The 27,415-nt window shown below is 43.1% G+C and overlaps 1 protein-coding gene across 4 annotated transcripts in view; it reads right to left on the bottom strand.

Moving 5' to 3' along the window:
- The window catches only part of KIZ (kizuna centrosomal protein), a 113,838-nt gene that overhangs the window by 41,974 nt on the left and 44,449 nt on the right, over positions 1-27,415 (bottom strand). For 3 of the 4 annotated variants that reach the window (XR_002647464.3, XM_022594206.3, XM_089896514.1), the window contains one exon: positions 1,887-2,000. The exons of the other annotated variant lie outside the window; for it this stretch is intronic. Coding sequence is in view for 2 of the 3 variants with exons in the window: in XM_022594206.3 (XP_022449914.2) it covers positions 1,887-2,000 (114 nt within the window). In the remaining variant the exon portion in view is untranslated. The remainder of the gene's footprint in view (positions 1-1,886; positions 2,001-27,415) is intronic. 4 annotated transcript variants of the gene reach the window in all.

Raw genomic sequence — 27,415 nt, 5'->3', positions numbered from 1 at the left:
ATATTAATTTTAAAATTTGTGTTGGTCATAAAGAAGGATCATTTCTTCTGGAAGGCTGATTTATACATAACTGTAGATCAACAGTCATGTAAAAATGCAACTTCTCATAATGGAAACCAATGCTCTATTTATGCATGTTGAGAAACTATAACAAACATTGGTGTAGTTGATGGAGATATCATATCTTATCACCCACAGTCACAGTTTGGCAGCCCAGGTTAAGAGAGTCACACGATGAATCATTTAGTCTAACAACTCAGTTTGCAAAGAGAATTATAAATGCATAATATGCTTTTTATGCGACATACCACAACTGTGGTTTATGCCAAATAGTATATCAACAGACACACAATGCAGTGAGAAAGAAGCCGGGCTCCAGCTGAAGAGCCTTACAGTACACAATCACCAAATGACCACAGACTCCTCCCCAGCCAGCTTCTTTCACACCCCTGTAAAGGGTATTTTAAAGACTGCCTTTTGTCACTTCACATGATAAAAAACATGGAAGAGGATTTTCGTGCACTGCCCTTTACTGCTGTTAAGTTGAAAAGCTACTGATCCAGGATGGTCATGTCTAGCATTCTCTGTAGTCTGGAGATCACAGCATGATGCAGAAGGGAATGTAAACACAGTCAGGACTTGTGAACCTCACCTTGTGGTCTGTGGAATGGAGCCCTGAGATTAGCCAAGTTTTCTTGTAACAAGGTCCTTTTAGAGGCCATTACCCTGACTTCTCCTCACACCCTGATGGGACCCAATACACACTGGATTTATGCTGAATTCTACTCCGAAAATCATGTTACCCTTCCTGTTTATATCATTACATAAAAGTGCCTCTGTGGCATGTAGAAGGGAGAGAAGACGAGGCCGGATGTTAGACAACCAGACCCGAAGCCCCTCTGGCTCTCCTGGCCAGTCAAGGCCCTTTCAGATGGCTGACCACACCTGAGCCGTCATTTGTTCTCTGCTGCAAAATGGTGGGGACCTACTTCATAAAGAGGAAACGTAGTCAGTCCCCAGAATACAAATCGGGGTTAGGACACTGGTAACATTCACGTACCATGAATCAAGCACCTACCAGGGGCCAGCACTGGACAAACTATTACACATACTACACAACTGTAATTTTGCGAATTCAATTAAGCCCAGATGCCACGAAGCTTCTGAGGCCATGCATGAGAAGACACCTAGAGTGCCGAGAAGGTGGGTGGAAGGATCGATTTCTATCTGATTTAGGAAGGACGTACAAGAATCATGGTTCGTATGCACCAACCACCCTGCAAATGATTAGCCCCCACTCGCTCACCCCAGCTTTCTAGCCATTTAAGGCACATCCTCCGAGCGCTGCTCTCGAACTTGAGGAAGCAGAGTTTAACACTCATTCAAACCCTGCATGGCTGGGCCCCACCTCCAGACTCCTGATTCAGTGGATCTGGGGTGGGACCCGAGAACGTGCATTTCTAACAAGCTCCCAGGGCATGTCGATGCTGTTGGTGCAGGAACGTACTTAGGGGTCTGTATCACTAGCATGACCTTGGAAATTTAGGAACCTATCTGGGGTTTGGACCTGCTAAGGACATCCCTCTAGATGGTGGCTTTGCTGGATAACCTGGGCGTTCACCAAGGTACGCTAACATGTCAGACAAAGCCTACCCACCTTCCCTCCCCCCAAGTAAGCCTAAAAATGTTGCTATGGGCAGAGGTTGAGTAGATACATCCAATTAACAATGAAAAACAGATACATTCACAAAGGAGATGGTGAAGCCACAGTTAAATTGATGCTGCAAGTGCCCAGCACAGTGCTGATCATGTGGACCAGTGTTTCGAGACCCTTATCTGGGAACAAGGGCCGACCCACCACAGCAGCAACTTGACGACAGTCATACCTGACTTGCTTTTCGTTGCTGCCACCCCCAGGGGAGAGTCTGGGGATCTGGTGAAGGACAGCTGCTTCACAGGCGTCAAGGTCTTTTCTCAGAATGTCACTGTGATTACACAGCCTATAAAATAAAACAGGTACTGCAGGAGATGTTTATTTAAGCACAGACGGCCAGCTTCTAGAATCTATGGTGGTTCCTCATGGTTTATTGAAATATATCTGTAATATAATCTAGACATAAAAACGCAGCAACCAGACTGTCTCTCGACAAAGATGTAAAACGGGGTGGTTTGAAAAACTTGTTTGTGTGTATGTGGCAGTTTTAAATCCATCAGAGGAAGTAGCTTTTAACCCTTTGAAGACTTTAATGATGTTCAAATCCACAGCTGTGCAATCTCATTCCACATGCCACCTGACTGATAGGAATGCCAGATAATCTCAACAGTAGAAAAGGCTAATTTTACATTGTCAATCATAACAAAGTTAGAGCTCCTCAACTTACATGAAATTTACTTAAATTGTCACTGCTAAGAAATTGAAAACTGCTGGCTGAAGTACAGGTTACATCCTCTATTTCTGAATGCAGAAAAATGACTATTATTTCTCCATTCAGATCCCACTGCAACATTTTCTTTATTCTTAGTAAGAACAGGAAGGAGTGGAAAGAGGGATTTAGCCCTCATCATCTATTTGCAGTCCACGGGGGGACTGGTGGAGTGTTAACAATTTGGCCACTGTTTTAGGTTAGGTCTGTCATAGGGCCACAACAGCCTCCAAAGAGATTGGGTAATAACTTCCTTTAAAAAAAAATGTCTGTTTGCATGATTCTAAAAAGCTATGGGAGAAGCTATCAAAGACAAAACAGTATTTCTCCTTTAAAGGAACTGATCACATGTGTAGTTGGGAAGATTCAATACGTACCCCAAAAGGAAAATGAAGCAACTTATAAACCAATGTTCATTAGCAAAGTACTACTAATTTGTAATTAGTGCAAAGGTTGGTTAAGTTACTAGATCTATGCAATGGCCATGCGCCTGATGATGCAAGGATGAAAAAGACCTGCTCCTCCTGTACACTGGAGGTACGGGCCCACCCCCACTCTGGAGCAGGTTTCCACCCTGGGCAGGAAATAGAAATGGGCCCCCAGATTCAAGCCCTGTTCTCGACTCCGGACCACCCTGTCGGCACTCCAGCTCCTTGCCAAGTCCCGAGCTCCTGTCTAAACGCTAAGCCTGGAGTCTTCATCCCTATGGGCCAGACCCTGTTGGGTCCTTCACTCCTGAGCTCTGCTGCCCCACACCTCCTGGACTCCTGGCCAGTGGGACTTACAGCACCTATGGATACCTGCTTTTCCTAAGGCAAAATCTGGGTCCTGATTCTCCCTGGAAGGCTTTATCTTGTCGCCAACCAATTCACAGAATGAGACTGAGGCAGGAGATAGATGGGCCCCCCCCACAGGGTAAACAGCTGGAGTTTGTTCCCTGTGGATGATACTCCAAGATGAAAATAGCAGGACAATCGAGAGAAGAGGCTGGGCCCTGCCCAGATAAAAGACCACATACTTCTCATTCTCGAAGTCAAAGAGATCTGCCCAACTAGAAAGCTCCTTGGAGGTCAAAAGGGGAGTGATGCCAACCTACCCATAGGTCTCTTCGCTGGCATCCATCTTGGCTGAGAGATGCGCATGCACATGGCGGGACCCTGAGATATACCAAATATGGACTCAGAATCAGGCAAATCAAAATGACTGGCCAAAAGAAACCCGGAAGAAATGCCCCACATAAGTGATTCAAACTACCACAAGGGCACGACTCTCTCTCTGAGAGTCCACACGTACTGTACCCTTTTTCCTCCTAATAAACACTTTACTTGTTTCACTACCTTCTGTCTTTGTGGGAATTCTTTTCTGCAAAGCTGAAGGGCCAGGGCCTTGTCACTGACCACTGATCTAGTGGCTAGGATTCAGCACTCTCACTGCTGTGACCCGACCTCAATCTCTGGCTGGGAACCAAAACCCTGTTCAAGCCGCTGCAGGCTGAGGCCACCGGAGATCAAGACCTGCCCTTAAGAAGAGGAAGATAAGCCAATTTCAGAGCAGTAAAGGAGCGCACAAGGGGAAGACAATCAGGAAGTGGGAGTAGGACCTTCTGCTGGGCAGGATGCAGATGGAGGAGAGATGATAGCTGAAGCCAAGGAGCCACAAGGCAAAGGCGACGGGAAATGCCAGGGTGAGAGAGGTGTGGGGACCAGCAACGAGATGAGTCTGGCCAGGTGGTGGCTGCAGTTGGTGGTGACGGAATAGTAAAGGGGAATAAAATTCGGTATAAAACTCTGGTGAGGCAACAGAGATAAACCTTGTGGATTCTGGAGCCATGGCGGGTTTCCTGGCAGCTGTGCCTCGATGGGGTTGGTGAGGGACAGACTGGCCAGGGGACTGACCCTGTGCTCTGGGTGGCCGGGGAGGAGCTCGCAGGTGTGAGCGCAGTGTGGGAGGACCCAAGCACCCATGGCTGGTGGGCTGAGGATGCTAAAAGCTGGGGCATACGCCAACCTCAAACGGCCAGTCGCCCTAGGCTTCCACTGAGGAATGTGTGTCTCAGTGAGGCTCCATCTTTCCAGTTTTTGAGAATCTGGAAATTCACAATTACTAGTTTTAGTTTTATATGCCATCTCCCAAATTTTAAAATGGGGCAACTATTCAAAAGAAAGTTAAATACTGTGCTTGACAAACAGGGGCCCTCTGCAGGCTTGGGGTCTCCAGCTTACGATGCCTCTAGACACACTTCCCGACCAGGTGGTAAACCCCGAGCAAGGGCTGTGGCTTCCGCACCTCCTCCCAAACCCACGTACAGCAGGGAACTCGGCAGACACTGGTTAATGCTGCTGTGCTAAGGAGGGGTGGGGGCAGCCTCCCTCCAGGGATGAGCATTTTATCTCTGCCATTCTCAGGAAAGATGAGAAGAGAAAGCTGATCAGCGGTTTGATTATTGTTATAAACCCCCTACAGACAATGCTCCCTGATGCCAGCATCCGCGCCCACCCCCCCAACCCGATACCACCACGGTGGGGCCAGTGCTCCATCACACGCCAAACGCCTTCGTTCTTTCCTAGTCTGATTGGTCCAAACATCAGGTCTGCTTAGACCAGCTCCCCCCACATCTGTCTGGGAGCTTCTCCGACTGCCTCCTTTGCAGGGATCTTTCTCATCCCTGAATTCCTCTAGCACAACGCAGACAGCATCCTACTCTGTACTGCTCTCCAGTTATGCCCTGTCTGCCAAGTCTTCTCAACATGACCAGAAGCCTGCTGAGAACAGCAACTGGACTTGTGATTTCACAGAATGCTGAAGACACACTTAAAGACACTGTGTGTTGAATGACAGGCCAAGATTTAAAAACAGATTAGGGAATTCATGACACGCCTGTTGTCACAGCCTGTTTTTACATGTTGGTGTCACACCAGTCTGGGGCTTCCAGGGCTCCGCAAGGAGTGATCAACAAGACAGTGATCAATTAGACGGCCGCAAGCGCTGTCCCCATGGAGCTACGGCCGATGCCAGATTAACTCCGAACCTTGATGAGTTGGTCTGTGTTGAGATTTCTAGCAGTTATCTCCCCATGGGATAGACTTTAGTTTGCAAAATATCCATCAATCCTTTGCTGAAAATAACTCTTAAATAATTCACACAGTGTACTGAGCTAAAGATTAAAGACTATGTGTTATGAAAATACTATTTCAGAATTCAAGACCCCAATTTCATGTCTTCTATTTGCATTCCTACCAAAATACTTCAGCTGGGAGGGCAATGGCCTGACAGCCCATGTCCAGTCTCCCCGGGGGGAATATGTGGCCTGGCACCAAGGCACTGGGCCCTACCATCCGGTCGTTTTCTGTGAAGTCCGGCAAGTGGACAAACCTGCTGGATGACAAGCAATTGCTAGAAACACAAACGGCACTTTAAAATATTTTATTTTATTCAATAATAGTTAAGTATACAATAAATAAAATTAGTTTTTGGCTAAATTTAAAGTAATTACTTTTTTTAAAAAAATTATTTATTTATTTACTTTTGGCTGCGTTGGGTCTTCATTGCTGCACACAGGCTTTCTCTAGTTGCGTGGAGTGGGGGCTACTCTTTGTTGTGGTACGTGGGTTTCTCACTGCGGTGGCTTCTCTTGTTGTGGAGCACGGGCTCTAGGGTGCACAGGCTTCAGTAGTTGTGGCACAAGGGCTCAGTAGTTGTGGCTTGCGGGCTCTAGAGCGCAGGCTCAGTAGTTGTGGCACACGGGCTTAGTTGCTCCGCGGTATGTGGGATCTTCCTGGACCGGGGCTCGAACCCGTGTTCCCCGCATTGGCAGGCAAGGATTCTTAACCACTGCGCCACCAGGGAAGTCCATAAAGTAATTACTTTCTAAGGTTTTGGCTAAATTTAAAGTAATTACTTCCTAAGAAAGCTTCATTTTTCAGTCACACAGAATTTAGGACATAATTTACAAGAAAGCAATTCCATGTCAGGCTAATGTGAGCACTCAAATTAAGGTAGAATTTTTTGTTTAAAGTAAGGGAGAAAAGGTGTTATGCTTTTTCTTTCACTATCACAAGCTGAGAATGACTTCTTAGCAAACAGAAAATAAACTTTTCCTTAACTGTAGCATATGACTTTCACACATGCCCGTGGGTGTTGTTTTTGGGGGACTCAGCACAGATGCGCTTCAGCTGCAGCGATGCAAGCTTGACTTTCGGGCTTCCTTTTCTCCAGGAGACAGCAGTCAGCATGGTGTGGTCCCCAACTCCAGGTAGTGACAAGTTTGCTTACCTAATTTACATAGTATAGTGTTACTTGTTAAAAGTTTTATGAATTACGTTTACTGTCCTTTTAACGAAACTGAAGAATCAGAAAGGAGTTGGTTACATCCAGAACAAAGTTTTAGGGAGGAAACTGTATTTCAGAACAAGCAACAACAAACAGGCATCACTCGCAGAGGTGGCCGTGGATGGTGAGCCTGTCACTGAGGAATAACCCACACGTGAGGGTGGGAAGGGGACAACCCCTATGGACTGTCTGCATCCGATTCCGGAGGTCGCAGAAACCCCGCCTGGAAACTCATGGCTTCAGTCCTACCTTCCTTTTGAAACATAAGTGGCTTTGATCTTTTCACTAAGAACACATGGTCTGGATAGAAAAGATGATTTAAAAACTATCATTTTATCAGATCCCAGGCCTTGTTTTCTGCATTTAATTCCCACGGAAATTTGTTGATTACAATGAACATTTAAAAATTCTCCTAAGATCCATGAGGTTCTTAAACAGAAGTAACAGAATGCATTCACATACCTAATGCTCAAAGCCCACAACTGCTGCAAAATATAACTAATGAACCAAAGCCGACTGTTGTCAGTCAAAACCAAAGCCGCTAATTCAATTTGTGTAGCTTACTGGTCCTCCTGAAGCAATTTAGCACCTTTGCCAATAAGAGAAAACCTCTAGTGGCACCCCACCCACAGGTACACAAACACAACCCAGAAGCAGAGAGGCCCGAAGAAAGCCCTACCTCCATAAAGATGCAAATTAAGATTTAAACAGGGTAGCAATCGGCCAGCGCTAATCCTTTTACCGAGGTGTAAATGGCTATTGAGAACTGAATTCTGGGCTGCCAGCTTTTGTTGGGTAGTCTTACAGACACATTTCACCCAGGAGCCACGCCAAGCCACCAACTCTGAGGACGACTGATAAACAGTTTCATCAGGCCAGCGTAATTTGTTTGCTTTGCTATCAAACTTCCTGACCATCAATCCAAACACGTCAACGTAACCGGCATGAAGAATTAGCACCCTGGGAACAGGAACTGGGAGCAAGGATCCCAAGTCTGACGCCCGGTGGCCAGAACAGCTGTAGGTGCGGCCGAGGCAGGGTCTGGACGTAGGGTTTTGTTGGCCACACAAAACGGTTGTAGAAAGGACAAACATGTACATAGTTAAACAGTATTTTTCTTTTCATGGGCTGTCTTAGGAAACCTATGTTTTCGTGGCTACCTCGGCCCCCATTGTGCAACCCCCTGGGTGGTCCCTTCCGGGGGGGGCACTCAAAGGGAGCACAAAGCCGGAGGGAGGGGAGGAGGGGGCGGCAGCACAAAGGCCAGCGGCGGGGGCGGGGGTCTGCGGCGGCCGCGGGCCAGGGGTCACGAACAAGACTCCTCTCTTCACCCGGGAAACAAGGGCTCCTTCTCTTCACCTGGAGGCCGCGTGAGGGCGATGACAGCTGGGATCGAGGGCTTGCCGTGCGGGGCACCCGGGCTGGCGAGCATGCTCTTTATTTAAAGCAGCAGAGGCTGCACAAGCAAAACCCCTGCCTTTTCCCCCTCGCTGGCCTCCAAACAGATCTCCTTATTCTGCCCCACTTCAATTCTCAGAACTACTCCCTCTCCCTGACCACCTGATTTTAAGTTCCTTAATGAGGTGCTGGAAGGCCCCCTTTCTGACTGGTGCTCCCCTCCAGCCTTCAAAAGAAAGAACCCGCCTGAACCCAGAACGAGTTCTTAGTAGCCAAGAATCTCTGTGTGTCCCAAACGTAACACCCAGGTTGATAAAAATCCACCCTGCTGGGAGGATGAAGGCTGGAAACATTTGCTCCTTGGGTTTCTGTTAAGTCCCTGACATGTCACCAGAGGGGTGTCGTCATTAGGGTGCTGGCTGCGCTCTCCAACCTGAGGTGCATACAACAGATTTATGGAGCCAGTTACCTAAAGTGACCGGGCTTTAAATCTCTGCTGCCAAAATGAACATGCAGGGTGAATGACTTATTATCAGACAGCCTGATGCCTTTCAAAAATTTAATACAATCAGGCCGTGTATTTTGGAAAAGTTTAAAAAATACTATGAACATAGTAAAAAAAAATTCTTTTATTAGACATCATCATTGGTTCTATAATTAAACGCGAGAAGGTGCTTTTGGTAAAGGGGTATCTTTTACCGTCAGGGTAGAACCATCTTTGCTGGGGCTTAATGACCGATGGAGGACCCTAAAACCAAACATCAGACTTTCGCCGTGCTGGTACACGTTTGTCTCCAAACGTGTATGTGCGCGCGCACGCGCGCGTGTGTCTGTGTGTGTGTGTCTGTGTGTGCGTGTCTGTGTGTGCGTGTGCGTGTCTGTGTGCAGGGGTGCGTCTGTAGGAGAGGAGACCAGGAGGCTCAGGCTGGGCCAGCGTGGCACCACCGCCGGAGGGAGACCAGAAGGCATGATGCACTGGTGGATGGGTTGCTGAGGCTCGGGCAACATTCAGACCCTGAAATAATTTAGTGTTTACGTCGCTTCTCACCTAGAAGGGACATATGAGACTCCTTCAAGGCCAATTAAGTCTGATGAATGGGAGTGGGGTCCAGGGCAGTCACTGCCTCAGTGTTCTGGGTCCACCTCAATGATGCCACTGAAATGGCAGCCGCAGCACCCAGGGAGGGACCTGCAGGAAAGAGACTGAACACTTGGCTATTAACGCTTGCCCTCTGCTGTAGGAGTCAGTAGAAATCAAACACAGGACTGCAGGAAAAGACGGTGCCCACTTGCTGCCGGGCCCTTCAGAGAGGCAATACTGTATTACCATGAAGAAGCTGAGTCACTTTATTATTCAATGCTCACTCACCCAAGAAGCTGCTTAAGCGATGCCAAAGACAAAAAGAAGAAACAAGAAAGTGGACGATACCAAATCATCATTGTGAATGAACAAATGGATTAACTGTGGAGGAGACGCAGGCAGGATGCAAGTAGGGAAACAATCCAAGTTAACTGGCCCTCCTGGGTAGACGCTGGGAACCAGGTGAAAAGGCTTCTCTAGTCAGTGTAGGGGTTCAGGGGATGTCAGACAAGCACATCCCTAATTCCAGGTAAGTGCACTTTTCAAAACAGTGGAAACCAATTCCAAGTGTGCTCGTGATTACAGATGTAATAATGCTCCAAACAACCATGGACAGCATATGTCCTTGTAATGTGTATTTCAGCTGATCAGTAAGGACCATCAGTGCCATGATTCAATACCATAAAAATTTCGTTTAGGGATTCGATGGTGCTGGAAAGTAGTGCTTTTCAGTGTTTAAGGTGGCAGAACACCTGGAGTTCACAGAACTTTCTGCAAAACACCAGAGTGTACTAATGTACTTCGTTTCATCACACAAATCTGAAAAACTTTTACAAGTGGACGATGAATATATATATACAATATAAAAATCAAACATATATCCATGATAAAAAGCCAATCTGTCAAAGCTAACAAAATCAGCTGCTTCCATGTTTTTCGTCTTTAGTCATTTGGCACTCTCGCTCATTTTGTTATCTCCTAGTAGGCAAGCTATAGCAGGTACCAAAGTTTTAGGGAAATGATTTTGAGAAAGTTCTCAAAATTACAAAGATTCATTTTCTACAAACTTGAAAAAGACCACTTTACTCACTGCAGGGTAATGCCAGTGGAATATGTCTGAGCATCACTGCCATGGAGAAAACTAGTCTAGCATTGCTTTAAGCAGCAGATTTAGACACACAAGTCCATCAAAATGACAAGCAAATTAAAACAAATTACCCTGACGAGGGAGAGCAGTGAGAAAAGAATGAGAATTAGTTGGAAGCCGTAGAAGATGGGGGTTCAGGACTCCTCCTCACGGCTCTCCTGGAGGTTAAGGTAAGTCGCCCAGCAGGGACTGAAAATGGTGAGATCAACTGTAAAAGTACAAGAAAACATATCAAGGGCTCACTTTTTGTTTTGCTTTGGGTTTTTGGTTGTCTTATCTGCTTGGCCTACCTGCACACCCTCCCTGCAAAGCTCCCCTGAAGGGAAGCCTTCCACTCAGGTCTCAAGCTCCAATGTGCCTTCTCTAATCCCACCTTAAAATGAATTTGGTTTTTCCAGAAGCCTATCATCAATGGCTCAAAGACTGTTCTTCAAAGGTGGGAAATATCAGTTAAGGGGATTACGAACAGGGAAGCTGAGCCATGAGGAACCAAAGAGGAGGAATAAAACGGCAACAAAACAGAGAGGAGGGAAGTGTTGATGTTTGCCACCCGATGACCGGAAACAGATCCCAGTTTTGCTCTGAGGACCCCTCCCCATCGTCATCCACCCAACTTGGACAGGGCTCACGGTGAAGTGTGGGCCTGGGTAGAGCCAGTGGGTGCTGCCCTGGCCCCAGGGACTGTGCAGGGCGTGGCCACATGGTGCGGTCAGAGCCGTGGAGGTAAAGGCCCCACTGCTGGGCCCAAGCACGCGAACCTCCAAATTGGGCAGCCCACCTGGAAGGGGGTCCCCAGGTCCACTTCAGGGTGAGCAGAGGGGACTGCAGTGGGTGCGGGCCTTTCTGCCCTGAGGACAAACTCTGGAAGTGAGCTCTGAATGGAGCTGAACGGGGACTATCAGGGCAGCAAAAAGCATCTTTCCACTTGGAGTGAGGAGGGGAGTAAGAGGCCACCTTGTCGACATGCTGGGAGAGCAACAGGAGAGGGAGCTCTGGGGCCATGAAACAGGCAGCTGCCCCCCTCCCCACTCAAAGATGACAGAGGTTCTTAGCACTGTTACAAATATTACCATATTAAGTTTATAGAACAACCCAAGCCTAACCCTAAAGAGATATTAAAGATTTCAGGTAGGTCAAGGTGGAGTGTGGAAAACACCACTGTCCCACCCCAGACATCTTCAGAGCTGTCCAGCCCTGGACCCAGCGCTTCTCTCCCCAGAGCGGCGATGAACACACAACTACCCAGTTCTGCCTCTGGCATTCCCTTCCTGCTGCAGGCAGACCTCGTTCCCGCTGCTCACACATCCTGGCTTCAGAGAGTCCCCCACAGCTGCTCAGACTAGGGTTTTCCTTTATGATACATTTTCAGCTCTGATTACCTTGTTTCTGGAAGGTATCCCATTTTTAAGGAAAACTTATCACACCCATTTGGATGATTATTTCCTGGGTGAACTCTGAGTTCTGGGGCCTCACTGGGGACCTCACATGCTGATGTGAAGCACAAGCTATGCTTACACGGCACAATACCCACCATTTCTCAATGAAAAGGACCAACTAAAATAAAACACCCATTTTATCAGGATTCTGATTCTTCGATGCTAGAAATTAAATCTACCAAACTGCCAAAAGAGTCAGAAGTGGGAGAGACAGAAGCCAAGTTCATTTCTAACTTAAAAAAAAGGTTGGCCATTCCTGTCTCACCTCATGGACATCCCTGAATCCTGACTTCCGGAACCATCACATCAGATCACCACGAACTAATTAATTATCAGATGCCAACATATGCCAGCCACTGTACCCGGTGCTTGTGCCGAAAAAGTGAATCTGATGAAGGTGATAAATGAGAACTGAGAAGTCAAGTTCGATTAGTCAATGGTGATACCGGCCAAAAGGAGATCCAAGATCACAGTCACAATAGGTCATGGCTCTGCCATTGTTCCTGCAATTTCACAATATGTCTAGAGCAAGGAGAGATCAAGAGAACATTCCAAACCAAACAATTCCTGATTTGTTTCTTGTGATTGTTTCTAGTTCAAGAAAGGAAATCAGGGGCAGGGCTAGCCTGATATGAGAAATAAAATAAGGCAACAGGTTCATATTCTGGGTAATTGTTCATAAATGTGTATAAAACACAACCACATCCTGAAATAGCATATTCTACGTGTCAGCACATGGTCATCAGTTTGGAAGGCTTTCTAGAAATCACACACAGGAAAACAAGAAAGTATTGTGTACAATCTGAAGGGACAAATTGTTAACAGACTCGAGAGGGCTCGTCACAAGGGAAGAAAGATGACATGCAAGGGGAGAAAGCCGTTCCAGGAACAGATTTAAAAGGTAAAGGGCAAACCAAATTAGAAATGACGTGGCCAAAACTATGCGTTTCATAATTAAAAGTGAAAGCGGCCAAATGAGATCTGGTTTCCTAGGTCTTCAGAAAGGAAGCAGCGGCCAAGCAGAAGTAACTGAGAGGGAGACGGGAGCAGGTGACATGGTGGGGAAGGAGGGGGAGGCTTGGGTGCTCATGCTGTTTCTTGCCTGGGCGGGGTGACCACGTATTCACCTGTCATAATTAGTCGAGCAGCATATTCAAGATTTGTTCACTTTTCTGCATGCATGCTATCCTTCAGTAATAACAGTTATCTTAAAAAGTACCTAAGATAAGGAGTTCAGCTTCTTGTTGGTAATGCAAGCTAATCCTTGCATTAAGACCAAATATATATATATATAAATATGTCTTTGATAACATTAGAGAGATAAAGTAGGAAAGAACTACAGGATCAAAATCTAGAGAAAAAGGAAATTCAGAGAGATGAGCCTAACATTTGGGGGCACCTTTTCTTTGAAGGGCATGTGCCAATTTCTGAAAAGGTAGCTAATAAGTGTGAGAAGCTGAGTGGAGCTTTGGATGACCTCAGAGAGCAAGAGAATAAGAACTCAAGTCCAGGTCCACCAAGGAAGGGCAACCCTAATAAATCATCCACACTTGGAACTGGAAACTCATAGGGCTACTTCCTACAGATAAGGGTGAAACAGATACAGTCTGGCCCTCAGAGGGACCAAAGCCTGGCTTCAATCCATCTCAATCCTCAGACCTGGATGAAAGTAACCCAGGACTGCTTCTGCCCAAGACGCTGCCAGGAGCAAATGTAAATACTCTTTAGGTTTCTTCCTGAAACTCATATATTTTATATATATAAAAGTCATTCCAAAAAAGAGCAAAGAAAAAAGGGGACATAATTATTGACACAGTAGAAATTCTAAAATATAAAATATGCCCACAAATTTGAAAACTTAGAAAATGGATCTCTTTCTAGTACACTATAGATTTTCAAAACTGACTCAAAATACATGAAAACCTGAATATACATATAAGCATTTAAGAACTGGAATAAGTAATCAAACAAAAATGGAGGAAATTTTCATCAGCAGACCTGTCTTGCTGGTGAAAGCAGCTCTTTTGTAACCTTTGCAAGTGCTTCTCAGCATTCCCCACACTGCCTTCGCTCCAGGTCACCTCTTCTGACTGAGGCCAGCAGCCTGTGATGAGATGGCTGACAAAGGTGGGACACCAGGCTGAGGCTGGCCAATGGAGAGTTCTTTTAATATCTGTATACACACCAGGTGATAATGGCTGTAATTACTGCCTACTCTGCTGACAATCAGGTCTCAGGATTACTGCCCTCTTGAAAACCTGGTTATGGACTTTAAAAATTTAAACCAAAACAAACATAAGAAAAGTCTCAGATTTTTCAGATCAAAACAGATAAGCTAACAGGAGAGGCACAGGCAAGACTGGAGAATGAAGTGCCAGGTTGAACGTGAAGGGGATGCACTGCGCACCCCACCCCCACCCCAGCACGGGGTTATTTTTTCCAGCAGTGTATTGCACAGCCTTACTTTGAGAACAAAAGCCAGAATATGTGGAGTGGCAAGAAAAAGCTCAGGGGAGCACCTGTACTGAGGGGCAGAGGTCATGTCCAGGAAAAACAAGCAACAGTGAAGAAAAAAAACAACTGAGAACAGATATCTGAAGGTGCCATCACATCAGAAGGAACACTGCATTTATCAGTGTGCTTCCAGCTCCTCTAAAAGTGAACGCTGGGTAAATTCTAAAGAATTTGGTTGTAACCTATTACTCCAGGCAACATGATTTCCACCAGCAAGTCTTTCTCAGATGCAAGAATTTCCTTCCTATATTTAACTTCTGAGAGGGGCTAAATTAAAATCACTGGATGAGATTCAATCTATGTGATCGCATTTTTAGGACCTTGAGAAACCAAGGCTTTCATTTGACTTAACTTAAAAGGCAGTATTACATTTAGCTTTCAGGCATGCTCCAGGGGGAGAAAGAACAAAGCAACTCGGCAAGTACTTTGTTCAAGCTGGAAGAAAGGTACATAGCACTTCATCAGCTTATTTGAGGCTGGAAGGCACAAAAATCAATATGCACAGAGCCAAAGGTCAAACTGCCGCTGCTTGGTTTTCTTTTCTTTTTCTAATTAAAGAATCTATTTTGTTTCTTAAGCTTCCTTATTCAACCTTACGAAATATTACCCTTGATGACACTCCAGTTACGTAGGCAGTGGAGAGAATAACTGACAGACAGTTAAGAATGCAGACTCTGGACCCAGACGGCTGAGTTCAAAGCACACTGAGCCACTTTGTGACTCTGAACAACCTCTCTGTTTCTCAGTTTCCGCCTCTATAAGATGACGATGGTGATAGGAATAAATGGGTTATTATAAATAAAGCTCTCACAACAGTATCTGGCACAGAGTTGGCACTACTGAAGGGAACACCACCACCGTCATGGTTGTGATTTGCATGGCAGAGCGCAGAAATTAGGAGCATGAATTCTGGCATGTGCCCTCCAGGCTGGACGTCACCTGCACCTCCAGCCAGCTGTGTGCCCTAGGAAGGTTATTTAATCTCTCTAAACTCCACTTAAAACACTCTACTTGGCATCTATAGCACAAGCCTGGCCCTCAGTTCTCCTCACTCTTCACCGCAGACTCCTCCCAGACTCCTTTTCTGGTTCCTTCTGATCTTCCTGACCTTGACTGTGGAGTCAGGCCTTGGGCTGCTTTCCTATGTATGCTTACTTCCTAATGGTCCTCTCAGGGCCCATGGCTTTAAAACGCATTTATACTATGATGATTCAGTAGAGTTCCAGGATACAAAGTCAACACACAAAAAATCAGCTGCATTTCTATACAATGAACAATCTAAAGGGGAAATTAAGAAAATAATCCCATTTATAATAGCATAAAAGAACAAAATAGGGACTTCCCTTGTGGTCCAGCAGTTAAGACTCCGTGCTCCCAATGCAGGGGGCCCCGGGTTCGATCCCTGGTCAGGGAACTAGATCCTGCATGTCGCAACTAAAGATCCCGCATGTCACAACTAAGACCCAATGCAGCCAAATAAATAAATAAATATTTTTTTAAAAACTGTTACTCCTGTTACGTTGTTAAAAAAAAAAAAAAACAGGAACAAAATACTTAAAAATAAACTTAACCAAGGAGGCAAGTTGCACATTGAAAACTACAAAACACTGTTGAAAGAAATTAAACACAAATAAATGGAAAGACAACTTGTGTTCATGGGTTTGAAGACTTAATGCTGTTAAAATGTATATACTACCCAACATGATCTACAGATTCAATGCAATCCCTCAACATCCCAGTGGCATTTTTTTACAGAAAAATAGCAAACAATCCTAAAAGTCATTTGGAATCACAAAGGACTCTGAATAGCCAAAATAATATTGAGAAAAAAGAACAAAGCAGGAGGACTCACTTTCTTGTTTTATAACATATTACAAAGCTACAGTAATCAAAACAGCATGGTACTGGCATAAATACAGACATAGACAAATGGAACAGAATAAAGCCATGCACATACAGCCAAATGATCTTCGACAAGAATGTCACGATGGGGAAAATACACTGTGGGGAAAAGACAACCTCTTCCACAAATGGTGTTGGAAAACTGGATAGCTACATGCAAAAGAACAAAGTTGGACCCTTATATTACACCATACAAAAATCAACTCAAAATGGATTAAAGACTTAAATGTAAGACCTGAAGCTATAGAACTAGAAGAAAACACAGGAGAAAAACTACCTGATACTGGTCTTAGCAAAGATATCTTGGATATGACAGCAAAAGCACAGGCAACAAAAGCAAAAATAGACAAGTGGGACGATATCAAACTAAAAAAATCCTACACAGCAACGGAAGCCAGCAACAAAATACAAAGGCAACCTACTGAATGGGAGAAAATATGTGCATATCATTTGTCTGATAAGGGGTCAATATCCAAAATATATAAAGAACTCATACAACTTAACGGCAAAAAACCCAAACAATCTGATTAAAAACGGGCAGAGGGTCTGAATAGACATCCTTCCAAAGAAGATATACAGACAGCCAACAAGTACATGAAAAAGTTCTCAACATCACTGATCATCAGGGAAATGCAATAAAAACCACAATGAGATATCATCTTACACGTTAAAACTGCTATCATCAAAAAGAAAAGAAGGGCTTCCCTGGTGGCGCAGTGGTTGAGAGTCCGCCTGCCAATGCAGGGGACACGGGTTCGTGCCCCGGTCCGGGAAGATCCCACATGCCGCGGAGTGGCTGGGCCCGTGAGCCATGGCCACTGAGCCTGCGCGTCTGGAGCCTGTGCTCCGCAACGGGAGAGGCCACAACAGTGAGAGGCCCACATACCGCAAAAAAAAAAAAAAGAAAAAGAAAAAGAAAAGAAGTAACAAGTGTTGGCAAGGAGAAAAGGGAGAGAAAAGGGAACCCTTGTGCACTGTTGGTGGGTATGTAAATTGGTGCAGCCACTATGGAAAACAGTATGGAGGTTCCTCAAAAAATTAAAAATAGAACTACCATATGAGCCAGCAATTCGAGTTCTGGGTATTTATCTGAAGGAAATGAAAACACTAACTTGAAGAGATATACACACCCCCAGGTTCACTGAAGCATCATTTGCAATAGTCAAGATATGGAAGCAACCTAAGTGTCCAGTGATGGATGAGTGGATAAAGAAATTGTGCTATATATTTACAATGGAATATTATTCAGCCATAAAAAAGAAGGAAATCCTGCAATTTGTGACAACATGGATGGACTTTGAGGGCATTATGCTAAGTGAAATAAATCAGTCAGGGAAAGACAAATGCTGTATGATCTCACTTATATGTAGAATCTAAAAAAAAACTCAATTAATAGATACAGAAAACAGATTGGTGGTTTGGTGGTTGCCAGAGGTGGGCAAAGGGTGGGAGGAGGCCAAATGGGTGAAGGCAGTACAGTGTACAAACTTCCAGTTATAAAATAAGTTCTGGGGATGTAACATAGAGCATGGTGACTATAGTTAATAATATTGTAGTATATATTTGAAGGTTGTTAAGAGAGTAAATCCTTAAAATTTTCACAATAAAAAAAATTTTTAACTATGTGTGGTGTTGGATGTTACTAGCCTTACTGTGATGATCATTTTGCAATGTATACCAATATCAAATCATTATGTTGTACACCTGAGACTAATATGAAGTTATATGTCAATTATATCTCAATAAAAAAATAATATCTTCAAATGAAAGATAACCACCCCCACAAAAGTTAACTTTTCATCAACATGCTGTAACAAGTGGACATCCACATGCAAAAAAAAAAAAAAGAATCCAAACACAGACATTATACCCTTCACAAAAATTTACTCAAAACGGTTCACAGTTCTAAACATAAAACACAAAACTATAAAACTCCTAGAAGTTAACATAAGAGAAAACCTAAATGACTTTGGATATGGCGATGACTTTTTAGATACAACACCAAAGGCATGGATCCGTGAAAGAATTAATTGATAAGCTGGACTTGATTAAAAGGAAAAACTCATACTCTACAAAAGATAACGCCAAGAGAATGAGAAGACAACCCACATACTGGGAGAAAATATTTGCAGAAGACACATTTGATAAAGGACTGTTATCCAAAATATATAAAGAACTCTTAAAATTCAACAATAAGAAAAATAACAGCTCAACTAAAACTGGGCCAAAGACCTTAAGAGAGATCTCACCAAAGAAGATGTACGTACAGTAAATAAGCATATGTAACAATGTTCCACATCCTATGTCATCAGGGAAATGCAAATTAAAACAACAATGAGGGGAAATCCCTGGCGGTCTGGTGGTTAAGACTCCATGCTTCCACTGCAGGAGGCATGGGTTCGATCCCTGGTCTGGGAACTAAGATCCCACAAGCCACATAGCACAGCCAGACATACATACATACATACATACATAAAACAATGAAATACCACTGCACAACGCTAAGAATGGCCCAAATCCAGAACACTGATAACACCAAATGGTGGTGAGGATGTGGAGCGACAAGAACTCCCATTCACTGCTGGTAAGAATGCAAAACGCTACAGCCACTTTGGTAGACAGTTTGGAAATCTCTTACAAAACTTACAAAAGTAATGGGAATACTAGAAGAAAAAAGAGAGAAAGGAGCAGAAGGAATATGTGAAGAAATAATGGCTGAGAACTTTCCAAACCACAGATCCAGGAGTTCAGAGAACACCAAGCAGGATAAACACCCAAAACAGCACACCTAGGAATATCAAAGAAATCCTTAATGTGTATGTATGCAACAACAGAGCATCAAAATACATAAGCAAAAACTGGCAGAACTGCAAGAAGAAAAAGATAAATCCACTCTTACAATTGAATACTTCAACTCACCTATACCAGTAACTGATGTATCTAGCAGGTTAACAGTCAGCAAGGATACAGCTGAACTGGAGAGCACCATTAATCAACTTGATCTAACTGACATATATAGGACACTTCATCCAACAACAGCAAAATACACATTATTCTCAAGCTCACATGGAACATTTGCCAAGATAAACCACATTCTGGGCCATAAAACACACACCTCAACAAAGTTAAAAGAACAAGTCATAGAAAGTATCCTCTCAGATCACAATAAGATCAATAACAGAAAGATAACAGGAAATCTAAAAATATTTGGAGATTAAACAACACACTTCTAGATAACACACTGGTCAAGAAGAAGTCTTAAGAGAAATTTTAAAGTATTTTGAATTGAATGAAAATGAAAATACAATTTATCAAAATTTATGAGATGCAGTGAAAACAGTGCTTACAGGGAAATTTGTAACATTAAATGCATGCTTTAGAAGATCTAAAATAAATAATCAAAGCTTCTACCCTAGGAAACGAGAAAAAAGAGCAAGTTAAATCCAAAGCAAGCAGGAGAAATAATAAAATTTAGAGCAGAAACCAATGAAATTGAAAACAAGAGAACAAAAAAGAAAATCAATAAAGCAAAAAGCTGGTTATTTAAAGAAGAAACAAAACAACAAACCAAAATGAATAAACCTCTAGTCAGGTGTATTTGTCTGCTCAGGCTGCCATAACAAAATACCACAAACTGTGTTAAACAACAGGAATTTATTTTTCATAATTCTGGAGGCAGGGAAGTCCAAGGTCAAGGTGCTGACTGATTTGGTCCCTGGTGAGACTTGCAGATTGGCCCCCTTCTGTGTCCTCACATAGCACAGAAGGAAGAGAGAGCTCTGGTGTCTCTTCCTCTTCTTACAAGGGCACCACCTCTACAGGATTAGGGCCTCACCCTTATGACTTCATTTAACTTTTTATCGCCTCTTCACAGATCTTATCTATAAATATAGTCACTTGGGAACTGGGGCTTCAACATATAAATTTTGGGGACACAAACAAATTCAGTCTGTAACACCAGGCTAACCAAGAAAAAAAGAGAGAAGACACAGATATTAGAAATAAGAGACTATCATTATTGATCCCATGGACATTAAAAGGATAATAAAGGAGTAATAAGAACTCTATGCTCACAAATTTCTTAACTTAGATGAAATGGACCAATTTCTTGAAGGATACAATCTACCAAATCTCACACAAACAGATGTAGGTAATATGAGTAGAACCATGTATGTTAAGGAAACTGAATCAATAATAATCTTCCAAAACAAAGCACAAGGTCCAGTTGGGTTCACTGGTGAATTCTACTGAATATTTCAAGAAGAAAATATACTGCCAATTCTCTACAATCTCTTTCAGAGGACAGAAGCAGAGGGAATACTTCCTAACTCATTTTATAAAGCTAGCATTACGTTTATACCCAAAACAAAGACATCAGAAGAAAGGAAAACTACAGATCAGTATCTCTCATGAACATAGATGCAAAAATCCTTAACAAAATATTTGCAAGCTGACTCCATCAATGTATAAAAAAATTATACACCATGACCAAATGAATTTTATCCCAGGCATGGAAGGCTGATTCAACATTTGAAAATTAATGAATGAAATCCATCACAACAGGCTAAAGAAGAAAAATCGATGATCATTATCATTAGGTATAGAAAAAGCATAAGAAAAAGTCAACATTCATTCATGATAAAAAACTCTCAGACCTGGAACAGAGGGGAACTTCCTCAACTTGATAAAGAACATCTACAAAAAACCTACAGCTAACATTATGCTTAATGGGGAAGAACAAGATTCTTTCCCTATAACATCAAGAACAAGGCAAGAATGTCCTTTCTCACCACTACTACTCAACACTGTACTAGAAGTCCTAACTAATACAATAAGACCGAAAAAGGAAATACAAGACATCGATTAAAAGAGAAATAAAACTGTCTTTAATCAAAGATGACATGCTTGTCTATGTGGAAAATGCCAAAGAATCAACCAAAAAACTCCAAAACCCTGGAACTAATCAATGATTATAGCAATGTTGCAGGATATAAGGTTAATATACAAAAGTCAATTCCTTTCCTATACAGCAGCAATGAATAATTGAGATTTAAAATTAAAAACAAAATACCATTTACATTAGCACCAAAAAAAGAAGTACTTAAGAATAAGTCTAACAATATATGTACAAGAACTGCAAGAAGAAAACTGCAAAACTGATGAAAGAAATCAACATCTAAATAAATGGAGAGATATTCCAATTTCATGCATAGGAATACTCAACACTGTTAAGATGTCAGCGCTTCCCAACTTGATCTATGGATTCAACACAATTTCAGTCAAAATTCCAGCAAGTTATTTTTTTTGGGGTGACAGTGACAAATAGATTCTAAAATTTATAGGGAAGGTCAAAAGACTCAGAGCAGCCAATGCAGCACTGAAGAAAAATGAAGTCAGAGACCTGACATTTCACAACTTCAAGATTTACTATAAAGCAGCCATAATCAAGACAGTATGGTATTGGTGAAGAAACAGACAAATAGATAATGGAACAGAATACAGAGCCCAGAAATAGACGCACACAAATATAGTCAACTGTTCTTTTATGAAGGAGCAAAGACAATTCAATGGAGAAAGGACAGTCTTTTCAACAGATGGTACTGGAACAAAAAGATATCCACATATCCACATGAAAAAAAATAAATCTAGACACTGACCTTATATCTTTCACAAAAATTAACCAAAATGATCACAGATCTAAATGTAAAATGCCAAACTATAATATTTCTAGAAGATAACATAAGAGGAAACCTAGGTGACCTTGGATTTGGTGATGATTTTTAGATACAATAACAAATACACAATGCAAGGACAAAATTGATAAACTGGACTTTATTAAAATGAAAACTTCTGGGGCTCTCAAGATGGCTGGTTGGTGCCTTGAGTAGCTCATACCGGCAGCAGTGGTGGAACTTGCTGCTGGTGCCAGCCACCCCTAGAGTGGCTTAAAAAAAGAAATAAAACAAAAACAAAATCTTCTGTTCTGAAAAAGACACTGTCAAGAAAATGGAAAGACAAGCTGCAGACTGGGAGGAAATATTTGAAAATCACATTATCTCTCTGATAAAGGACCTGTATCTGAAATATACAAAGAGCTCTTAAAACTCAACAATAAGGGCTTCCCTGGTGGCGCAGTGGTTAAGAATCCACCTGCCAATGCAGGGGACACGGGTTCGAGTCTTGGTCTGGGAAGATCCCACATGCCATGGAGCAACTAAGCCCATGTACCACAACTACTGAGCCTGCACTCTAGAGCCCGTGAGCCACAACTACTGAGCCCAAGTGCCACAACTACTGAAGCCCACGTGCCTGGAGCCCGTGCTCTGCAACAAGGGAAGCCACCCAATGAGAAGTCCATGCACCGCAACAAAGAGTAGCCCCTGCTCGCTGCAACTAGAGAAAAGCCCGTGTGCAGCAACAAAGACCCAACGCAGCCAAAAATAAAAATAAATAAATAAATTTATTTTTTAAAAACCCTCAATAATAAAAATAAGAACCCAATTAAAAAATAGGCAAAAGATGTGAACAGACATCTCACCAAAGAAGATATATGAACGGTAAATAAGTACATGAAAAGATGCTCAACATCATATGTCATCAGGGAATTGCAAGTGAAAACAACGAGATATCATCACATACCTATTAGGATGGCTAAAATCGAGAAAACCGACAACACCAAATGCTGACAAGGATGTACAGCAACAAGAACTCTCATTCATTGTTCATGAGAATAAAAATGGTACAGCCTCTATGGAAGACAATTTGGGGGTTTCTTACAAAGCTAAACATAGTCTACCATACACTCCAGCAATTGCGCTTCTCGGTATATCTACCCAAATGAGTTGAAACCCTATGTCTACACAAAAACCTCCACATGGATGTCTACAGCAGCTTTATTCATAACTGCCCAAATGTGGCAGCCACAGAGATGTTCTTCAGTAGGTGAATGGATAAACTGTGGTATATCCAGATAATGGAATACTATTCAGCACTGAAAAGAAATGAGCTATCGGGCCATGAAAAGACAGGACGGAATCTAAAATGCATACTGCTTAGTGAAAGAAGTCGATCTGAAAAGGCCACATGCTGTCTAACTCCAAGTACATGACATTTGGAAAAGGTAAACTACAGAGACAATAAAAAAATCAGTGTTTACCAGAGGTCTGGGTGATGGGGAGGAAAGAGAGATGAGTAGATGGAGCAAAGGGAATTTTTAGACAGTAAAACTACTTTGGATGACATTGCAAAGGTGGATCTATGACATTACGCATTTGTAAACAAACAGAGCAAAACAAAAAACTCTCAATACATTGCTTCATTCACTAGAGAAAGAACCAGAGAAATAATGTTTGCGTGAGAAACAGCTTGTTGGTTAATACAGATGTGCACACCCACTTTTCTAGGTCCCTACCTGTCTACCCCCTTCCATCCCTGCTCACCTGCATGGGGCCCTGTGTGAAAAGGCACCTGCTCAGATGGTGAGGGTACAGGGAAGGGAAAGCACAGGTTATTCTGGCTGCTGGGCTGCTCACTCCAACCCCGTCATCATGCGCTCCCACACTGGACCCTGAACACATCTGATTCAGCCTGTTATGTGTAGCGACTTCTACCCATACAATCCTTGCAGAGTTATAATCCTTGATTCCAGTTCAACTGTATTAATCTCCTATTGCTACATAACAAATTACCACAAATTTAGCATGTAACACAAATTTATCTCACAGTTCCCAGGGGTCTGGGGTCTGGGTATGGGTTAGTGGGGTCTCCACTCAGTGTCACGAGGCTGAAATCAAGGTGTCGGCTGGGATGCAATCTCATCTAAGACTCAGGGTCCTCTTCTGGGTTCACTGGTATCTGGCAGAGTTCAGTTCCTTATGACGGAAGGACTGAGGCCCTCAGCTCCCAGATGCTGCACACCACTTCTTGCCACGTGGCCTCCACAAGATGGCAGGTAAACAGGAGAATAGCTCAGCTGCTTTGAATCTCTGAGCCCGTTCTTTTTAAAGCCTGATCCACTTACATCAGGTCCAATCTGGATAAGTCCTTTTGATTATCTGCAAAATTCTTCATCTCTGTCATATGACATCCTAATCACGGCAGGCAGTTCCATCACCCTCACTGTCCTGCCCACACTCAAGGCGAGGGGATCATACAGGTGTACACCAGGGGCAGGAATTTCGGGGGCCATCTCAGAATTCTGGCTACCTCATGGGTAAGTCATCCTGATGAAACTAACATCAGATTAATTCTCCTAAATCAAGTGATTCACCATACTACCCCCTTCTCTCAAAACAGCCTTCAACAATTCTGCAAAACATAGAGATAACTCTAAATACGTTAACTGGATACTCAAGGCCTTTCTCAACCATGTCCCAGGAGACATTTCAAACCTCCACTCTGACAACCCCTCATGGATAAGCCTTCAGCCACACCCTCTGCCTGCCCCCTTCCCCCTTGTGTTCTCTGTACCTGCGTTCCTAGTTGCACTCTTCCTTCAGACCTAATCCACCCCTTTCCCTCCTCCTCCTTATTCAAACCTGTACATCCTTTAAGATGCTGCATCAACACCTGTATAAAACCTTTCCTGACCCTTTGGACTCACATCAAGCTTATCTTTATTTGAATTTGTCCTAAAGTACAGTGGTGGGTTACAAAAAATGACGACAAACTTCTCATCCCTGGATACACATCCTTTGCAACGCAACTCTGCCACTCACCTCATCAAGAGATGGGCTGTCTTTATCTACCTTCTGACACTGTGCTGGGCCCTGTGAATGTTTTTAGCCAATGGGACATTAGCAAACATGATGCAAGCAGACACTGAAGAAGCATCTGTGCACTGGCCTTGCCCTCTTGCTGTCTTGGGAACTCTGCTACCTCTACCAGGTGACTGAGGCTGGACTAATCTCCCAGATGAGGGACAAGTGGCCAAGTTATCCCTGTGGCCCCAACTGACACTGGGCCAACCACCTGTCACATGACAAATAATAAATGTCTCGTGTTTTAAGTCATGGGGCTTTGTACCGACATTTGTAGCAAACTACTCACTCCTTAAGAAAATAAAAGATTCAAGGGCCTCCTTTTCAACATTTCTTTTGTGCAGCTTCATTGTAGTAAGTGTTCTTCTGAGAAGAGTTAATTGCAGCTTGCAATGGAGGGTCAGCTCACGTACATGAATCACATGCTCAACATCTGGAGGTAGCCATGGGAGCAGGCCATGAAGCTTCTCAAAGTCACTTGGCTTTTAAAGGTGGAAGCAACCCCAGTGTCCATCAACAGATGAGTGGATAAACAAAATGTGGTTTATCCATACATTGGACTATGATTCAGCCATAAAAATAAATGAAGTTCTGAAACATGCCACAACATGGACGCACTGGGGAACCAAAATATTCGTGTGACTTGCCTTCTCATGAGACTCTTACTGTGTCCTGGAACCAGACTGCAGTATCTCCCAGGTGTGTCTGAAGTCATCATCATCACTCTCATCAAATCAGACGTTCCAGTTTCCTGTTGAAATCCTTCTGTGTGTCTTCCTTTGTCCCACCGCTTCACCTCTGTTAACTAAAATCCCTTCTAGTAATTTCTCTCCAGGCCCTCAACAGATCCTAAAGTAAACTGAGAACCTCTGAGGTCAGAGTGGTACTCTGTAAGTATGAAGTCACAGGCTCAGGTTAATAATCAACCCTCTAAGCAAAGAAGAAGAGCAAATGCTAGAGAGGAAAGAAAAGAATGCAGGCCCCTCAAGAGCAGTGGGGAGTCGGCAAGCTAGCCAACACCATTTAAAACCAGCATCGATCTATGCCTGGGGAGGACTTTCACCACAGAAAATCAACAGCCTCAAATTTGGTAACACGGACACAGAAAACCACCACTGCTGACTGACCTTTCATTCTGGGGGCATTCTATTAAAACAAACTTTCAAAAATTCCCCAAATGCCCCTATTTTCCAACAACTTTTGGAAAACTATATCCCAACACTTCAAGGAGCTTTGTTTTAGGGTCACAGGAAACAGTCATTCACATAGGAGAATAGGAGATAGGAGGTTCTTAATTCTATACACTCAACTTTTTTCATCTCAGAAAAGGACTGAGTCCTGGGTAAGGACACTAGTCCTCCAGTTAGCCTACCAAAATACTAACTTGTCCAATGAACTTGTCCAATGAACTATAAAAAGAAGTCTGCAAATACAAACCTAAAATAGAAACATTCTCTTTTTAGTAATAAAGTTTCTAATGATGTATTAATAGTATGTAATACCCCTATTTCCTCGATGAGAGAGAAGTATTATTACTAGAAAAACCCATCTGGCTTGCCTCTGCAATAAAGCCAGTCTCCCAAGGACAAGAACCATGTTGGTTCTTCCATCCACAGCGCAAATACTTTGTATTTGGATGCTCTTAGTAAGTATGTCTTGAACATCAGTTTGGAGGCAATCAGACTATAAATTAAACTTTTCACCGTAAGTAGGTAATGAGTGGTAAGAGGCAATATATTAAAAGGTTCAATGGTGCTTTAAAGAGAACGTGAACCTATGCATACAAGAACACCCGCCTGGCTTTTCACTGCTGCTGGGACTGTTGGAAAGAGAGAGACAGATGGTATCATAGTGTAACAACATTCTGGGGGTGGGGTGGGGTCGGCGGGGCTGTGTGGAGGGCCTGCCCCCATGGCCTATGTGCCACTCCTATGCCCCTGGCCTTGGTATCCTCATTTTAAACAGCGAGCTCTACCTCGGATTGTGTACTTAAGTTCCTTGTATCCCTAAGAGATTGGATGCTATTTGTGCTACTTTTATTGCAGAATTGGTTCTCAACGGTTTCCATGTTTTCTACAATTCCACTATCTCCGATCAACAGTAAAAAAATCATATATGAGCTTTTATGACTTGGATATTGTAAGTGTTCAAAACATATAACACCGATGTTCCTATTTACCCTTAAAGACTCCAATGTCCTCACTTTTACATTCAGAAAATGAAAGCTGCCTTAGATATATAATTACAAAAACTTATTAATGCATATTTAATTGTATGACGAAAATGACACTCTGGCAAGGGATAGAAGGATTAAGCAAATTAATTAGATACAAAGTTCTTAGTCTCAAAAGCTGAATTCCTAGGAAGTTTAAGTGTTTGTCACCTGTGTTACTACAACTCCAAAATGACTGATTTTCCAAAAGGAT

This window comes from Delphinapterus leucas, chromosome 15 (genome assembly GCF_059928025.1).
Source record: "Delphinapterus leucas isolate spDelLeu-1000000601 "Yukka" chromosome 15, BTC_Dleu_Yukka2, whole genome shotgun sequence".
NCBI classification, from domain to species: Eukaryota; Metazoa; Chordata; class Mammalia; order Artiodactyla; family Monodontidae; genus Delphinapterus; species Delphinapterus leucas.
Note: the sequence above shows the minus strand (reverse complement) of the source record. Positions and strands in the feature narration are given on the sequence as shown.